Source organism: Arvicanthis niloticus, chromosome 24 (genome assembly GCF_011762505.2).
Source record: "Arvicanthis niloticus isolate mArvNil1 chromosome 24, mArvNil1.pat.X, whole genome shotgun sequence".
NCBI lineage: Eukaryota > Metazoa > Chordata > Mammalia > Rodentia > Muridae > Arvicanthis > Arvicanthis niloticus.
The window spans coordinates 9,438,637-9,456,496 of record NC_133432.1 but is presented as its reverse complement, the minus strand read 5'-3'; the positions used below and the strand labels follow the sequence as shown (position 1 = coordinate 9,456,496).

General features: G+C 46.9%; 1 protein-coding gene across 4 annotated transcripts in view; it reads right to left on the bottom strand.

The window, feature by feature from the left end:
- The window catches only part of Med13l (mediator complex subunit 13L), a 216,841-nt gene that overhangs the window by 39,646 nt on the left and 159,335 nt on the right, over positions 1-17,860 (bottom strand). For all 4 annotated transcript variants that reach the window (XM_076922605.1, XM_076922607.1, XM_076922606.1 and 1 more), the window contains 5 exons: positions 10,815-10,960; positions 7,876-8,070; positions 7,456-7,644; positions 3,826-3,991; positions 1,584-1,688 (listed from right to left, as the gene is read on the bottom strand). In XM_076922605.1, the coding sequence (XP_076778720.1) occupies positions 1,584-1,688; positions 3,826-3,991; positions 7,456-7,644; positions 7,876-8,070; positions 10,815-10,960 (801 nt within the window). The remainder of the gene's footprint in view (positions 1-1,583; positions 1,689-3,825; positions 3,992-7,455; positions 7,645-7,875; positions 8,071-10,814; positions 10,961-17,860) is intronic.

Sequence of the window (17,860 nt, the reverse complement as noted above, 5' to 3'; positions counted from 1 at the left end):
GGAGGAGAGGGGAGAGGGGAAGGGGAGGAGGGGGGAGAGGGGAGGAGGGGGAGAGGGGGGAGAGGGGGGAGAGGGGAGGAGAGGGGAGGAGAGGGGGGGAGGGGGGAGAGGGGAGGAGAGGGGGAGAGGGGAGGAAGGGGAGAGGGGAGGAGAGGGAAGGAGAGGGGAGAGGGGAGGAGAGGGAAGGAGAGGGGAGAGGGGGGAGGGGGGAGAGGGGAGGAGAGGGGAGAGGGGAGGAGAGGGGGAGAGGGGGGAGGGGGGAGAGGGGAGGGGGAGGGGGGAGAGGGGAGGGGGGAGAGGGGAGGAGAGGGGGGAGAGGGGGGAGGGGGGAGAGGGGAGAGGGGAAGGGGGAGGGGGAGAGGGGAGGGGGGAGAGGGGAGAGGGGAGGGGGGAGAGGGGGGAGAGAGGGGAGAGGGGGGAGAGGGGGGAGAGAGGGGAGAGGGGGGAGAGGGGGGGAGGGGGGGGAGAGGGGGGAGAGGGGGGAGAGGGGGGAGAGGGGAGAGGGGGGAGAGGGGGGAGAGGGGAGAGAGGGGGAGGGGGGAGAGGGGGGAGAGGGGAGAGGGGAGAGGGGAGAGGGGAGAGGGGAGAGGGGAGAGGAGGGGAGGGGGAGAGGGGAGGAGAGGGGAGAGGGGAGAGGGGGGAGAGGGGAGAGGGGAGAGGGGAGAGGGGAGAGGGGAGAGGGGAGGGGGAGAGGGGAGAGGGGAGAGGGGAGAGGGGAAGAGGAAAGAGACAGAGGCAGAGAGAGAGAGAGAGAGAGAGAGAGAGAGAGAGAGAGAGAGGAGAGATTGATTCAGCTACAGTAAACTACACCTGCCCTAAGACAGGAGGAGAGCTGAATGTACTCAGAGAGGACACTGAGTGAGCAAACAACTCCTTCACAAAGCTCCACAGCAAGGCAAGCCTCAGTATGACTGGCTGAAGGGACAGGGGCTGCCCACGAAGACAACACTTGGTAAGAGCATGGAGCCAGGGAGATGGGGACACGGGCCAACATTCCTTTCCCCAAGTCAGTCCACCAACACCTCAGTAACACCAGAGCTGAGAAGTGAATGATTGGTCACCTTCTCAACAGACAACCCTCATTCCTAGAAGACCCATGGAAGCACATGAGAAATGTATCCTAGATGCTCCAGACACGAAACTGGAAAAGCTATCGGCTGAACTGGGAGATAGGTTTACCTCCCCTAAAAAAAACTTCCAAAGCTGTAAAAGCCCACGGCAGTGAGCTAGATTCTGTACTACCACACAGTGGTGTTAAGGAAAGGGGTGAAAGGGGAGGTTAGCGGTCATGCAAACACTCCAGAGACAAGCAACCAAGATACCACTAAGGCAGTGGCTCTTAGTGGTTAGCAAATACCCTGCCTCTAACAGTAACAAAGATCCTCAAAACCAAGGATCTCAAAAGTCACTTGCAAGACACTTCATCAAAGTTCTGTTGACTTCAGGCAGCCAGTGTTCAGTACTAAACTCTGAATCCTGGCACTAAAAGCCAACTGCACAGAAGACGAAGGGGTCTGTGCAGCCGTGGCCGGCCAACACGGATGCTGCTGTCTCTGCCATTGCTGCAGCTTCTCCATACCCACCTGGAGCAGGAACAGCTGACTCTTTGGGTTGGGTCCACAAAATCCCAGGCAACAGGACTGTGAGCAGGTTCTTCTTCCCGAGTGGGCGTTGACATCTGACTCCTCCTAGAAAGGGTAAAAACATGTGTACACACAACAAGCTAACTCATTCCGCTATAGACAGAAGGCCTTTTCCCCTTAACGTGTGAACCCTTTTTACATAGAAATGAATCCTGCTGATGAATGAGCAGAGTCACTGAGGAGGTCAACGGTCTGTCTACTACACACAGGTTCAAATGCTCCTGCTTAAATTAAGGTCATCTCACATTTACATGGACAACACACACAGCAATGGATAACACCTACTCTGTGGCTGCCTTTCAGAAAGTCACTTCTGCCTGCATGAGCAAGGCCTGGGTTTAGTACCACACACTCCCATGCACATTTGTATATTTGTTTGCTTAAACACATGCGCGCGCACGCGCACACACACACACACAAAGATACATATAAAGTCACTTAACGTTATGTAAGGTCTTTTAAGTTACTGTTTGAAAACATCTACAAATCATATATATACTGCTCTGCTGTGAACCACCCTGGAAGCTCCTACATTAGAGGCAATGTTCTAACTTTCAATGTCACTGGTAACAAGCCGCTGGAAACAAGGAAAGAGGCAGCACTCTGACTCCTCATCCCCGGCACGGATGGATGCCACAGATTCACCAGGTGGCCGTGGGGAATCCCGGAGACAGCCTTTTCTACCTTCCTGGGAGCCTCAGCTCCTACTCTGGGCCAGTAAGAGAGGGATGTGATCTGTCAGAAACTGCAGAGGAGTGAGGCCACTTTTGAGTAAAAGCAGAAGATGATAAGAAAGAAATACTAACTGAAAAATTATCTAAGCATTGAAGAGAGAAGTAAAAATATTTGTACTAATTATTCTGAAGAAAACAATCTTTTCTAAGAGATTGGGGACACTTTTGAATTCTAAACGATGATTTGCTATACAATTACTTTAGAGTTTGTCTAGCATATCTTCAGTGATCTACTCTAGAATCAATTCATCTGAAAGTAACGGCTTGACATGAATTTGCTAAAAGCCTGACCTGAAGGGCTGCAATGGAACCCACACACACAGCTCTGAACAGTGCTCTCTTAGAAGACTTTACGTTAGTTCTAAGTGAAAAGTTATTAGTAACAAGAGTATCCATGTGACAGGCTGGAGAGGCAACTCAGTGTTTAAGAGTGCTTGGTTGCCCCCAGAGGACCTGAGTTTGGTTCGCAGCACCCATGTCTGGCAGCTCACAGTTGCTTCATGTGTTGTGGATCCAACAACTCTTTTGACCTCCACAGGCACTGTTTTTAAAATAATAACATTAGGGGATAGAGAGATGGCTGGCAAACGGGTTGAGAACACTGGTTGCTCTTGCACAGGCCTCAGGGAGTTTGGTCCTCAGAACAGTAGTAGTTCACAATCATCCACAATTCCAGTTCCAAGGAATCTAATAGTCTCTTCTGACCTTGAAAGTATCAGGCATACAAGTGGTGCAGACGTACATGTAGACAAAATACTCATACACATAAATGTAAAAATATGATGTATGTATATACAGAGAGTCACACATACATACACATGCATACAGAAACCCACATATACACATATATGCACATACAAATATGTCACACTCACACAGACCCACATGCAAACATACATACAGATATGTACAGATACACACACAGACCTATATGCACACACAGATATATATACACATGTGTACACACCCAGAAACAATATCAAATAAAGCAGGCAGACAGAAATGGAGAAGGCAAAAGGAACACGGCACCATCCAGGTGGTCACTGCTGCTGGAAACCCAAGGTCAACACGATGACTGTCCAAAAACTTTGTTTCCCTCTGTAACTGGGAACCACTCAGAAATCTGCACAAAAAGAAGGGCAGGCCCTGACTGCCGCCTGACAGTCAGGGTAAAGCTCTGACCTGTCCTTGTTGGCAGATGTCACATCAACACCATGTCAATTTTCATATGATCAAGAACCTGAAAATTATCTACAATATGTAAATCAGGCAAAGAAACGTTCTGCTTTTTAGCATCTTTGTTTTACATCATACTCTACTGAGTTTAAATCGTAGAAATGACAATTTGGAGATCTTCGCGTTTGGTTACACAGCTGTACGTGTGACTGACTTGCCCTCTTCATCTTGTGTTCAAGGAGATATGACTAACCACGATGCACAACACGTACTTAGACTGCGCTCTATTGAGGATGCACTCCTTCCAGACTCGATGAACCATGTGATTGTGGAGTTTAGGAGGGATCTTCCTGGATCTCTTTGGACTGTGCATAGTTATCATCCCTCCATCTTGGGACCCGAGGTGACTGGCAGCACTCTGCATAACCCCGCTCTCTCCTGGAAAGCAAGCACAATTAGAACATCTTGACCACCACAGGTACAGGCTGTTGGATATTGTACCTGCCAAACTCACATCTGTGAAGCCTGGTCTCTGTCCCCAGCAACAGCACTATCTGCAGGGATGAGACAATCTTGCCTCATCTCTTCCCCACCACACACACACACACGCACACGCACACGCACACGCACACGCACACGCACGCACGCACGCACGCAAGCACGCACACAAACACAAACACACGCACACAAACACACACACACACACGCGCGCGCACACGTGTGCACACACACACACACACACACCACTAACCAGCCAGTATCAATATGCATAGGTCTGTGGGGTTCTTTGTGTTTTCCCTAAAGCAACAGACATGATAAACATGTGTACGCCACCTGAAAGATGTGCACAGCAACATCTCGCCCCATATATTTAGCTGCAACTTCCTTTATAAGGAAGAGATCATAACTAATATTAAAAATGCAAGCATTCATTACTTGTTCTGAGTTTAGAAACTAAACACAATCTGTATATTTTGGGGGCAGATAGAGCAACAGAGGCAGCTCTGTACTTATTCAGCTAAACAGCACACAGTGCACAAGCAAGAGAAAGAATGTATTAGCACACTGGCGCCCAGAACTGCCTGCCTTACTCCCAATGTGAGTCACCTGAAACATTGAAAAAGATTGTCTCTAGGTTATATTCTCAGAAAAAAGACTCCCTGGCTTCCCTCAAGTGTGCCCAGTTAGTCTGTCCACCTGTTGATGGCTGACCTATCCCTTCTGGCCACACCCACTGTGATGGTACAGGCGATAGAAGCTCTCTCCATTCCCATTTCAGACAGTGGCCAGTTTAAAGGCAATGTCCAGTCAACTCCATGGCTCTCTCTTATTTGACTTGATGTCCATTACATCACAAATCACTCTCCATGGCGGCTGCACCACGGCCATTGCTGTGCAAGATGTTTAGGTTCCTCCCACTAAAACAACCAACTATTTTTAACATCTGAAGCTGCCTTTCCCCCAGAAACACTAACCCTGGAGATGGACAGAGTACAGGAGACAGAAGACCTGATGTTTCACTACCATCTTAAAAAAAAAAAAATCATACTTGGTCACCATGAGAAAGAATTCATTTCATTTCCCAATGTTTCTTAAGTGCCTGTGCTAAAACCTAGACCAAGAAATCATCAAAGTGGAGAATGACACTCAAACAGCTATGGCAGTGTGGTGAGTGGCAGAGTCAGAGCTTCATGGGACTGAAAGCTGCTGCCTCTGCATTTCCAGGTCTCTAAAAGAGACAGGAAGAGATAGCAACACTAGCTGGCCTGACCCAGCTGACCTATCAGGAGAGCTCTTAGCTGTCAGGAGCAAGGCAACCCTGGCTCTAGGGGAGTGGCCAATTGGCACTGGTTCAGTGACTGACAGTGAGGGCTCTGTTGGACATCCTAAGCCACAGCTCAGCACTGTGTGAGGGGCATCAGGACAAGCTCATTTGACTCCACAGACACGAGCCTTCAGGTGCTTTTAGAGAACAAGGAACAGTGGAAGGATGTTTCCCCAAGGACTCGTGCAGTGTGACACACAGCACAAGGGAAGCAATGTGAAGAGCGGGACTATGAAGGCTAGAATGGAACTCATCACAAACAGCCTCCTGCTTGTGAACCGAGAATTTCTGGAGGCATTTGATTTTAAAGTTCACACAAATTGGGGCTGGAGAGATGGCTCAGCGGTTAAGAGCACTGACTGCTCTTCTAGAGGTCCTGAGTTCAATTCCCAGCAACCACATGGTGGCTCACGCCATCTGTAATGAAATCTGATGCTTCCGGTGTGTTTGAAGACAGCTACAGCAAACTCATATAAATAAAATAAATACATCTAAAAAAAGTTGACACAGATCTCACTAAATACCTGGGGAGAAAGCTGGTATCATATAAACTGAAACTGATAAAATACTACAACTGTTAAGAATATAAATTTTTAAGTAAAACTAAAACATTCAAAATACTAACAGACAGGGTCTTTGAGGATCACTATAAAAGATAATGAAGTCTTTCCTTTTCATTTAGTTATTACAAAAATCAATCAATGACAAACCGTTTCTGGAAGAGTCAGGCCAATGCTCTGCTCTCTGCGTCCGTGAGCCTGACACAAGGCTGGTGCACAAAAAATGCTGGCATTTCATCTATGTATATCTTCCTGAGACTGTAAGCCACCTCTGAATTATGGACAACACATGACACAAGTGCCAGTGGATTTCCAATCAAAACAGGCTAACACTGGCCAGGAGTATTAATACAGGAACCCTGCCACTCAACAAAGTGGACAAAACTGTTCTCCATCCAAGCAATCTCTCCATATTCATTCATTCATTCATTCATTCATTCTCTCTCTCTCCTCCTTCCCTCCCCCCCTTTTGTGTGTGTAAGAGAGACAGAGAGAGAGAGAGAGAGAGAGAGAAAGAGAGAGAGACAGAGACAGAGAGGGAGACAGAGACAGAGAGGGAGACAGAGAGACAGAGAGAGACAGAGAGAGAGGGAGGGAGGGAGGGAGGGAGGGAGGGAGGGAGGGAGGGAGGGAGGGACTGTCAAATGTCTACTTCAGAGAGCACATCAGTACAGGACCCAGTTCGCACTCAGAGCTCCTTATGCTATCCTAACATTATCTTATAATACAAGAAAGAATCATTGCATTTTTGTCCTTGGGTAACAACTGTCAGCTAGGCAAAAGTTACAGCTATTCTGGTCCTGCTTGAGGCAGTTAACTTTGACTGTCCATGTGACTGGACCAGGAACCACCTCCAGGGCATCATGTCTGTGAGAGACTTCAAGAGACAGTTAGCTCTGACTAAATCAAAGGATTAACCCTTCTGAGTTCACAGAGCTGTGGTGAAAGGGCAGGTGGGACCTGCAGGAGAAAGCAGGACCCTAGGGACAATTCCGTGGGACTGCAACCTGGCTCTGGCCACTTGCTCTGTATTCTCTTTACTCTGTATCCAACAAGAAGCTAAGCACTGCCTCCCACGTCTTCCCACTACCATAACGCTCTGTCCAAATGCATACAGCCTAGCAACAGTGGGCTAACTCTGTGCAACTGTGAGACAGAGAAATCCTCTTTCCCCTAAGGGCATCTCAGGCATCTGGCCACTGAGACACAAGCAAAGTTGACATACTATCTGCCATTGTTTAAAAAAGAACAGGACCAGGCTACCCACATAGTTTCCTGTCCATGTGCAAAAACATGGACATCAAGTGTGCCAGGGTAACTGCATGTGCAGAACTAAGGAATGTACCAACACTATCTGTAGAATAGAGACTAAGGTGACACGGGCACAATTCTGGGACACAGCCACTCTGTCATCTCACACTCTACCCCTCACCCGTCTCCACCACTTCCATCAAGAATTCTGGCATGCTGATTGTGGCCTAGGAATCCCTCCCAGGAGCACGCTGGGTTGCACTCACCTATAAGCACCTGCTCTGGGGAGGTGGGAGGCGTCAGAGGCATCCCACAGCTAGTAGGGTCTTTCACACTACCAAGTCCCTGCTGTGCAACTGTGGCATGCCCGCCGGTACTGGCAGCACTCTGAGGAACTGGGATGTCATTCTGAGAGATCAACACGAAAGCCGAAGGGTAGACCATCCGGACACCACCTGTGAGGAAGGACAGGAAGGAGCAGGCCTGAGAAACAGTCTCAGGTGAGCAGCCCAATGGAAAAACAAAGTCCTGCCACAAGCACACTTGCTTGAACATGTTGTCTCAGAGTCGCCGTGACAGCACAGGGGACAGGAAGCAGGGGCCACAGGTGTGGAGAACCTGAGTGGTCATCTCTTTAAATTAACAATGGAGCTAGAATACAGTCTTCCAGGCAAACACTTTCTTACCAACAATGACTTCAACTGCCACCGGAAAGTCATCGTCATACTCCAGCTCAGCCTCCTCCCGAGGCTCCTCCTTCTTCCTCAGCACCATCGGGTAGAAACACTGCCATTCCTCAATCAGCTTGCGGGCAGCCGGGTCGGACATCTTGTATGCATGTCCTGTTAGCGTGCCATTTAAGCCGTAAGGACTCACCAGTACTGTGGAAGGAGAGACAAGTACCACATAGAATCCTATCGTTTGGTTGTTTTAGGTTAAACCAGAGCACTACTTCATACCCTTTAAATTACATCCTGAAGTCTTTCACAGCGTGGTTTTAAAGTTTACTTTAGAATTATTTATGTGTATTTTAATTACATCAATTTTTTTAAATAATCAAGTTGGAAGACCATTACACTTTCAATTCTATCAATATATACTATATAAATCATCTACATATTAAAATACATGCCTACCTATGGATAATGGATGTTCAATATGAACACTACATTTGGCATGGACACCTAGGCCTATCTGGCACTTAACATTGATGTGGAGCCTGAGAACCCTACACGTGTAATCATCAAAGAATAATAGGCAACACAGAATATATAATAACATATAATAACAGTGATAAAACTCCTACTAGCAGACCTTAATGGCCAGAGTGTGAAGCACACAGCTTACCTGTGTGTCCCGTGTGACTCTGCAGGGATGCGTGATAAGCATGCTCAGACCGTGTGAACTCCAGTATGGAGCTGACACTAGTTCTGTTTTCTTTCAGTCTTTGAAGCCAACATTGTTTTGGTGGAGTTAGAAGCAAACTGGGTTACTGTGGCACCTACACTGGAGCCCTGTGAACAAGTCTTCGGAATAATCCTTTCTAAGGGGCTAGACAACTCAGAGGGGAAAGAATCCCATTTCCCTTCGGCTTTGTGTGTGCACTTCATGTATGCGTGCAGTCTTATGTGTACACATGTATGTGAACATGAGTCTGGAGACCAGGGATAAATATCAGAGGGCTTCCTCTCTACATCTTTGTCTTTTAAATTAATTTGTGTGTGTAAATATGGAGGTAAGAGGACAGTCTGCCAGAGTCTGTTCTCTCCTACCACCTGGGTCCCAAGGGTTAAACTCAGAGTGCTTATCAGGGGAACCTTACCCATTGGGCTGCCTTCCTGGATCTCTGCTGTAGTTGGAGAGACAAGGTGTCTCACTGAATATGAAGCCCACGGATCTGGCTAGACTGCTTGCTGGCCAGCAAACCCCAGGAATTTGCCAGTCTCCGTGCCCCAGAGCTGAGGCTCTAAGTGTGTCATATCCAGCTCTGACCTGATGCTGCAAAGTCAGGCTCCCATGCGTGTGGAGCCAGCACTGCACTAACTGAGCCATTTCTTCCCCCACCCCCCCCCCTTTTGGCTTTCTGAGACAAATCTCACATAGCCAAAGTTATCTTTAATCCAATATGGACCTAAGCCTGACCTGAAATTCTCTATCCTTCTAAAACTGGGATTACTGATGTGTCCCACGCCTGGCTTCGGGTGCCTTTGGGGGGAAGGGGTTAGCTTTAAAAGCATTTAAAGAATTTCTCTATTGGTGTTTAGTCATTTCCCATATTACTACTGAGTTTTTAAAAGACGCTTTCTTTCAAGTGTCCCGCCAGTCTTTACAGCAATTGAGTAATGTATTACATGAAGGAAGAGAGGCATAGCTGACTTAATATGTGCTCTCTAGGGACCTTTATTCCTAATATGACCACTCCCAACTGCAGAGGTTAAAAGCTACTTATCTGCTCTTGTGACCTTTATATCTTCATAAATACTTTTATTTTAAGTGATAGCATTGGAGATGAAGTCAGGTGTTCCTCCACATTTTCAAATTCAAATAAACAACAGTATTTAAATCTGACAAGTTGTAAGATGCTGTGCAACGTCTTAGTTTGTGTTTTAAGAATTGGGTTGTTTTAAATTTTATACGAATTTTATAGTTGTTTGTTTTGGTGGGAGGGTGTTTCAAGACAGGGTTTCTCTGTGTAGTTCTGGCTGTCTTGAACTCAGGAATCCAGCCTTGAGTGCTGGAGTTAATGGCATGCCACCTGCCCGGCCACCTGACTTTCAGAGTCTAACAGAATGTAAACGATGGTGATGAGGGGCGGCAGGTAAGACTGAGAATAGAAAAAAGAATCCAAGCTCTCTCCCCACAAAGGTGGACTTATCTTTATTATTTCTTTAATAAATGAGAACATAACTGGGGTACAAGCTACTACATTCTGTATGTCATGTCTTTTTCAGACAGACAATTTTGGAAATGATAAATCAAAGTGAGCCTGAAAAAATTTTTCATGGCTTTTAACATTCAAATCTATTATTCATAGAAAATCTTGAATTCCTAAGATTAAGCTATAGACTTAGAATGCTTAGTGGAATCAAAAGATGTAAAGTTATTTTGGAACCAAGATAAAGATAACGTGACGTCAAGTTATAACCAGATGCTCACCAGGAGTGTGCAACTAACACAATACCGCTGACAGGGACGTCACTAACCAACTGTACACTGAAGAGATTTGGAAAGTCAGCTCTCCTTGTTAGCAACCACCTTTTGTCAGTGACTTCACTGCAGAGCCTTGTTGGCAGACACAACCACAGCCTGGCCCCTTCAGTTACTTGTGGGGCCTGTGTTGCCTGTCAATCTTAGTTTGTTCCAAAGGAAATGACAGAGCTTTACCAAGCCCACGTTAGACATGTGCTTATCTGAAAAATGGCATTAACTGATCACAGTTATTTTTAAACCACCTGTTCAAGCACATACCCCCTCCTACAAGACCCCACTGTACCCTACAAAACTCTATACCCAGCCACAGCACCTCATCCCCTCCCCTCCTACAGCGCTCCACTGGGAGAGGCAGCTCCACCAGCACTCGGCAGTGCTGGTGCAGGAAAACGGTAGCGTGTGGCCTCGGACTGACCTTGAAACGGTGCGGGTGAAGACTGGGCCATGTGTAAGTGCTCCTCGGTGATCAGATAGATTGGCTGGTGCTGAGCGATCTCCACGCTTGTGCACACGTTACTCTCCCCATGAAGAAAGAATGTGAAAGCACAGGACAAATGCTCACTGAAAGAAAAAGAACAGGACACTTGGTTTCAAGCTTGGCAGGAAGCAGGACTGAGCAGCACCTAGATGCTGCTCTGCCCTTCTGGCCACCCAGCCAAGATGCCTCTCATCTGCTGGGACAAACAGCAGCCTCCAGTTGATGGTGTGTCAGAACAAAGTAGGTGTTAGTCACTAGCACTCACAGGTGCTCAACAGGATGCCCCTATCACACAGGAAGCTCCCTTGTCAGCTGGAGACAGGAGAGCCCACAGGGCCTCCTGCTCAATGAGCACTCAAATCCTGGGAGCTCAAAGAAGGAAAGGGAAATTTGAAGAATTACTTTTAGAGTGTATTATGGACAAGATCCAAAGCACTGGAGCTGAGATTCTACCCTATTGTAGAGATAGCAATGGCTTTGCTTATTTGGGGCACAGTGTAGCAAACTGTCACACAGCTTAGAGCATTATATAAGGTTAAATAATATTGGCTTAAATGGTAGGAGCATGTTATCACATGCGTGTCATCTGAGCACATGGGAGTCTGAGGCGCTGAGGTCAGCCTGAACTACTCTAAGAGATCCTACTTCAAAACAACAACAGAACCCAGTGAGAGCAGCGTTCACAGCAAGCCGTGGTCATACTGTCTCCACTCGAGGTAAGGGTGTAGCTACTGTATCGTCTATTTCCACAATTTACATTCTTTTCATTTCTGTACTGATTTACTCAAGTGTCTGTCACTAGGAGAACGTTACCACAGTGGCATAGTCTTTCCAAGTTGTTAGCTTTGGTCCTGAGCCAGCAGTAATACATCCTCATTCCTCAAAGTGTCCTCAAGAACATTTGCCTATGAACCAAAACCACACCGATGATGCAGCCACCTCTGGGAAACTGCTCCTGTTCCCAAGGTCTCCAAATTATGACAGGGCATATCAGAAACACTCCTCAAAAGATAAAATCTTGTTTCAAGACTAAAATCATAATGCTTTATAGAAGTCCATCACTACCACAAAGGGAAGCACACATGTTCCTGTCTGGTGAGGTACCCTGATGGTTTGTACTTTACTAAGAATGTAAAGTTCTGTCAGTAGAGTGCACTTGGTCTCTGAAGTAGATACCCAGCATAACACAGCAAGGGGGGTGCATTTGGGGTGTTTTTTTTTTTTTTTTTTTTTTTTTTTTTTTCAAAAACTCAGAAAAGACTTGTTGATATCCATACATTTAAATTCCAAGTTCACAAAAAAGGAACACATTTGAAGCCATACAATAGTAATACTGGCTGTCCTTTACAAAAATCAGTAATTAGAAACATTAATTCTATGTAGCACACAACAGAACCAAACCAGTTTTTCTGACCCTAGATCGGCCATCTTTCAGCCGACAGGTTGAGGTGACTCATCCCATGCACACCCCTACCTCTTCTCAGTGCAGCACTGTTTACAGCAACTGCTGGGAGTCACAGGTGCACGGCCCAACTCTGCTGTCAACTGCATGAAACTGAAGCTGCCCAACTAGCAGCTAGCAAGCATGAGGCATGTGCAGAGAGCTAAAGGGGCTGGTGAGTGGTGGTCCTGACCCTGAAAGAAACCCCCACGAGGTGGGGGTAGGGTAAGCAGTGAAGGAAGCAGTGCAGAACACAAAGGCAGGGCACGATCCAGAGTGACACATGGAGCAGGCCTGTACTCGGACAGCACTGTGGAGTTTGCTGAAAGGAGCCGGTCTTTAAAAAGGCAAAAGCTCAGCTCAACTCAACAAAAAGATCAGTAAGTGCAAAGCCACAGAGAGTGGATGCGTTAGCACAGTAAAGGAGACCTTAGGTAACGTCACATAGCATTTACTTGCTGTTCTCACAGCCCACGAAGAACAGAGAAATGTGACTAGAAAAAGAGAAGATCTGAGTCAATCACTTGTTTTACTATTGATTACTTAAAAAGCAAAATGTCTTTTTAAAAGAGGTAATTAAAACAAGGCAAGGAAAGTAGAAGAAAAAGCACGAGCTTTGGAGGAAGCAGCCAGAGGCTGTGGTGCCTGTCCCCTGCCAGCTGACTGTCTCTCTGAGGGTGCCCTATCATGTGCAAGGCAGCTGTAGGAACAGACTGCTGTCTCCAGAGATTCCATTCTGCCACTTAAATGATCAGACTGATGGGGGCACACTGCAGCGGAAACTCTTCTGAGGGAGAAAACGTTCTGAAGTAGTGCAGGTAGTGTATCTGCTTTTACCAAGTTGAAAGAGTTGGGGAAGTGCATGCACAGAGTTTGCTTACCCTGGCATAAAACTGCTGTGGGACAATATACTTTAAAGCCTAGCCATTCCTGCAAGCCATGCATGTGGTGAGTGAAGGAGATAATTCACTCTACCCTTCATATCTCTGGATACCTGCCATTTGCCACACAGAAAGCTACTGAGGTAAGAGCAGACAGGTCCTGCCTCTTGCTGCTGGTAATGTGTACCCACTGCGCATGCTCCTTCATTCTGCCCCAGTTTGGCTTTGGTGCCGTCTGTATACAACCCTCTGGTTATGTGCTCAGCAAACCTCAAGTATCCTTAGCCATTGCACTGCTACAGTGGTAGGAAAGCCCACACTAGAAAATGTCTGCGTCATCTCATCAGGTAACCAAGTCACAGCTCGCTGGTGTACCCTTGTCTCCAAAGACGCACAAACACCAGTCTCGGCGCCCATCGTAGGCACACTAGTACCATCCAGGCCATTTCCTACAAAAGCCCTCCCTCCTCTTACAGAGAGGACGGGCTGAAAACCATCTGAGTTCTAAGGCATTCACAAGGGCACAGCTGCAACCAGGCCTGGAAATCAATGTCATTCCAATTAGCTAGCTCAAAACCGTGCTGTTCACTTAGGCCCTTCCCATCTGGTGTACTGTGTTCATAACATGAGATTCGTGAATCGACAGTGAGAACACAGGACTGTACCAACAGAACAAGTGCACATGATGCTGTATGAAATGTTCTACGCTTGGGCACTGTCCTTATCTTGTGTGTCTGCCCGCATGAGTTTTCGCATGCCATGTATGCACATGAGTCTGAGGCAGCCAGCAAAGGCCCCTGGACACCTGGAGCTGGAACTGCAGGGCGTGAGCCTCCATGTGGGTGCCTGCCACCAAATAGGAGCAGCCAAGTTAACTCTGGGACTGACAGCCTCTGCCCTCACAGGGTTTGTATTCATATCAAGCTCTAAGACGGTGAGAACAGGGAGAGAACGGGAGCAGGAAGGCAACAAATGACAGGGGTGGCAGTGGAGGAGAGTTCTATGTCTATGGGTCAGCTGAGCTGTTGGTTCAGTTCTTTTACTTTAGAAACCTTTCTAGCTGCCTCCGTCTCCCCCTCCTCCCTATACACACATGCACACGTGTACACATGCATGCACGCCTGTGTGCACAGTGCAGAAGTGGGTGCCCTTTATCCTCTTACACTCTGCCCTGTGCCTTCAGGCAGTGCCTCCCTCTAAAGCTGGCAGCTAAGAAGCCCCACCTGTCCATCCACCTACCCTAGCCCTGCCTCCCAACACATACACCTTGGTGTTACATAAGGCCACAGCAGCTTCTTCTGCTGCTGGGATCACAACTCGAGTCTCCATGATTGTGCAACAAGCACTCTGGACCACTGAGCCAGCCCTTGGGCCCTGAGTTTTGTTTTTCAAAAGTCACAATCAAGAAAAACAATGGCCACTGGGAAGCATACAAACCACTCTTCATAAAGTTTGTTCTTTGTATTTTCCATCTGTTTTAAGAAAAGTGTGTAATGTTTGAAAAGTGTAAGCAAGAAATGCTGAAATAATTACCTGGAGTTTGTTCATAAAATGTCACTTTTAAGTGCCTTGATGTTGTTGATAAGACAATTTATTGAACCGTCTTCGAAGAAGTAAACTCTTCCTTCAGGTGCAGCCAGACTCAGAGGCTGCTGCATACCTCAGCCCTGATGCTGAGGGCACTCTGCTAAGCATGGTTCAGGGTACTCCCTCAACCTGTCTTTTTATTCACAGCTACAAAGAAGCAATCAAAAGAGTTTGTTTCAAAGGAATCCAGGTAAATCCAGCACTGTGGTCTGTGGGCAGTGGAAGGCCCTTACCTCCTCCTTAGACTGTGGTGTGTCCCTAGATATCAGTGTTTGAAATAGCACGCTCCTGTGTATCCAGAAGCAGTGGACAGGTGTGTAGTATGAAGGGTGTAGCGCCAGAAAAGCCTCACGAGCTCAGTAGCCCCCTCTGGCTGGACGACTGCCAGCTCCTGGGCTGCACACTCCCTGCTGGGCTGCACACTCACTCCGGGCTGCACACTCAGCACTGGTACAGAGCTGCACCACGCCTGCAGCTAGTGCTGCCACTCTTTGGGTAGAGTTGCCTGCCTTTCCATTCCTCATCTTTTCCATTTAAAGTGAAGTAAAGACCAAATGTGGCCCAGTGCTTCTGTGTCACCCATCTTGAGATGTCCCACTGACTGACTTTGAGCCAGGAATCACATTTGTCATGAGCTGCACTTGGATGCGCTTGACGGCAGCAGAAACTCAATGTTTAATTTCCTTTGTGACACTTTCCTCTTCAGGTTTTGCCATTTTTCTATCATTTTTCTAAGGTACTAAACAGCATCTAGAGTTCTAGGTTAAAACCCAAGGCCACTGAGTCACAGCTTGGTAAGGGCTGTGCACAACCAGCACAGCTCTTCCCTGCAAGAAGTGACAGGCTAAGAGACTAGGGTAAACACTGTCACACTGGGAGAGCCCTAGGAAGGAAGTGAGTTTTGAGAGTAGCTGTGCTGGGTATGTGAACAGGTTAGGAGAGGGGTCTTTAAGGCTAGGATGAAAGCAAACCCCTCCTTGTTTGAACAGTGTGGGGTGGAGCCCAGTGCTGTGCTGTTATGTACCACTCTTCTGGAGCCACATTCCAGTGCTTTAGCCCAGCTGGCTTCTGAACGTGCAGTCCTCCTGCTGTAGCTTCCGTAATAGCTGGGATCTCAGGGGTGCTGGCATATCCACTTCTGTTTCAGTGTTCAGACCCAAGTTTAATTCACTCGTGAACTATATAACATTTAACAAATGATTTAATAATAATAAAAAAAAAAAAAAAAAAAAAAAACCAGCCACCTGGCTAGCCCTTCCCTGGTACCTGAGGCCTGGGTCTATACCCTGTCTTGCTACTTGGTGTGTTGTTCTTTTTCCACCCTTATTCCACCACACTCCCTCCCTCCCCACTTCCATCCACTATCACTTAGATAGGAGAGGAAAAAAATGTAGGGGGAGGGAGATTTGTGAATCTAATTTCTTTTTTCTTTGAGCACAACTACTAACAGACTGCAACCAATCCTCTGAATGACCAATAACCACTTCTCAGGGCTTTAGCATTTACATACCCTCTGAAAATTTTCCAGAATTCCAAATGTCACACAACTGTAAAAACTAACTGCAGCTGGCAAAACCACACCTCTGCTAGAGCACGAGGCAAATCATACTCAGCTGCTGTGGATGGCCTGAAGCAGCCCCGCAGCCCCACATCCCCACATCCCCATATCCCACACCTGGGATTAAAATGAAAACATTCTTATAACATTTCTGTGTTTTTTAAAGAAACAAAAATTCCAGAATCTCACTACATGGGTCTTTCCCTGAGTTCACTTCTCATGAAAAAGGCTGCTCAGAGGCAGACTGTGTGGGTGACACCCGGGGCTGTGGGTGACACCCGGGGCTGTGGCAGGGGGTAAGAGCTAAAGGCAGACAGCTGGGAAGTAGCTCACTGAGGAGAGGAAGCTGCCACCAAGCCTGATGACTTGAGTTGGATCCCAGAGCCCACATGGTAGAAGAAGAGAACTAACTCCTGTAAGCTGTCCTCTGACCTCCACAGAGCTGTGTACACAAATACACACAATAAATAAAACAAGTAACCGGGGTGAAGAGGGCTGAGTTTCAGAACAGCCTCAGCTACTTGGTGGGAAACTGTCTTTTAAACACAACAGAACACAATAGAGACCAGGCTGCCTGAGTACAGCGAGGTGCGAGACAGCGCATTCTACCTTGAAAGATTGTTTTCTTTAAAATCTCCTACTAGAGTAAATGGTTTTTCAGCGAAGGCACCTTTGAAGGCTGCTGACTGACGGGTGTCTGGGGAAGGCTCTGCAAAACCACAAAGGAGAAAGCTCCACTTACCTACAATATTTTTAAAGGGTATTTTTACATCTTGAGCCAAGGTTTCAGAATGCAGCTATTATATGTGCTTTCAAAATGCACTGTGAATATTAATAAACTCCTATTCTTTTCAAGGTGTAAAGTGTTTTGATAACAGATTCACAATGCAGAATGCATGCAGATAATTTTACCTAAACGCTTTCTGTGTAATCAAGTTATCACTCTGGAATTTTCTGAGTTGCCATTAACTCAGTCTGTGCCTCTCAGATATTTGGTCTCCGTTCCAGAGAAATACGTTTCCCTTTAGCAGCTCAGACTTTGCTCACAGTGTCTCTTGCTGGTCAGGCTTCTGCCTTCTTCAGAGAGCAGCACCTGGGCACAGTATTCTACAGAAGCCTTGAGAGGGTCTTAGCAATTCTCATCTTTTCCTGTAATGAGTTAACTATCATTACAAAGCAATGAAGATATTGTTATGCATATTGTTTCCTTAAATGTTAAAGTGAAATGTGTTTGTGTGTGTCCCTGCAGGAACACAGTGTATACGGGAGGATAGCAAGCAAGAGCCAACCGATTCTCACCACAGGGTCCTCGGCTCAAACTCAGATCCTCTGGGCTTGGCAGCCAGAGCTACTGAGCCACCTCAGAGGCCCTGACTGCAAATGCTTTTGTTATGAGAGATGATGCAGTACTTAACTATTAAATTACCATCAGAGTCCACGAAGAATAAATCACTCCACTAAAAAAGTTACCAAGTGCATTGTTCTCTAATGCAATGAGATCTTACTGGACACTGTT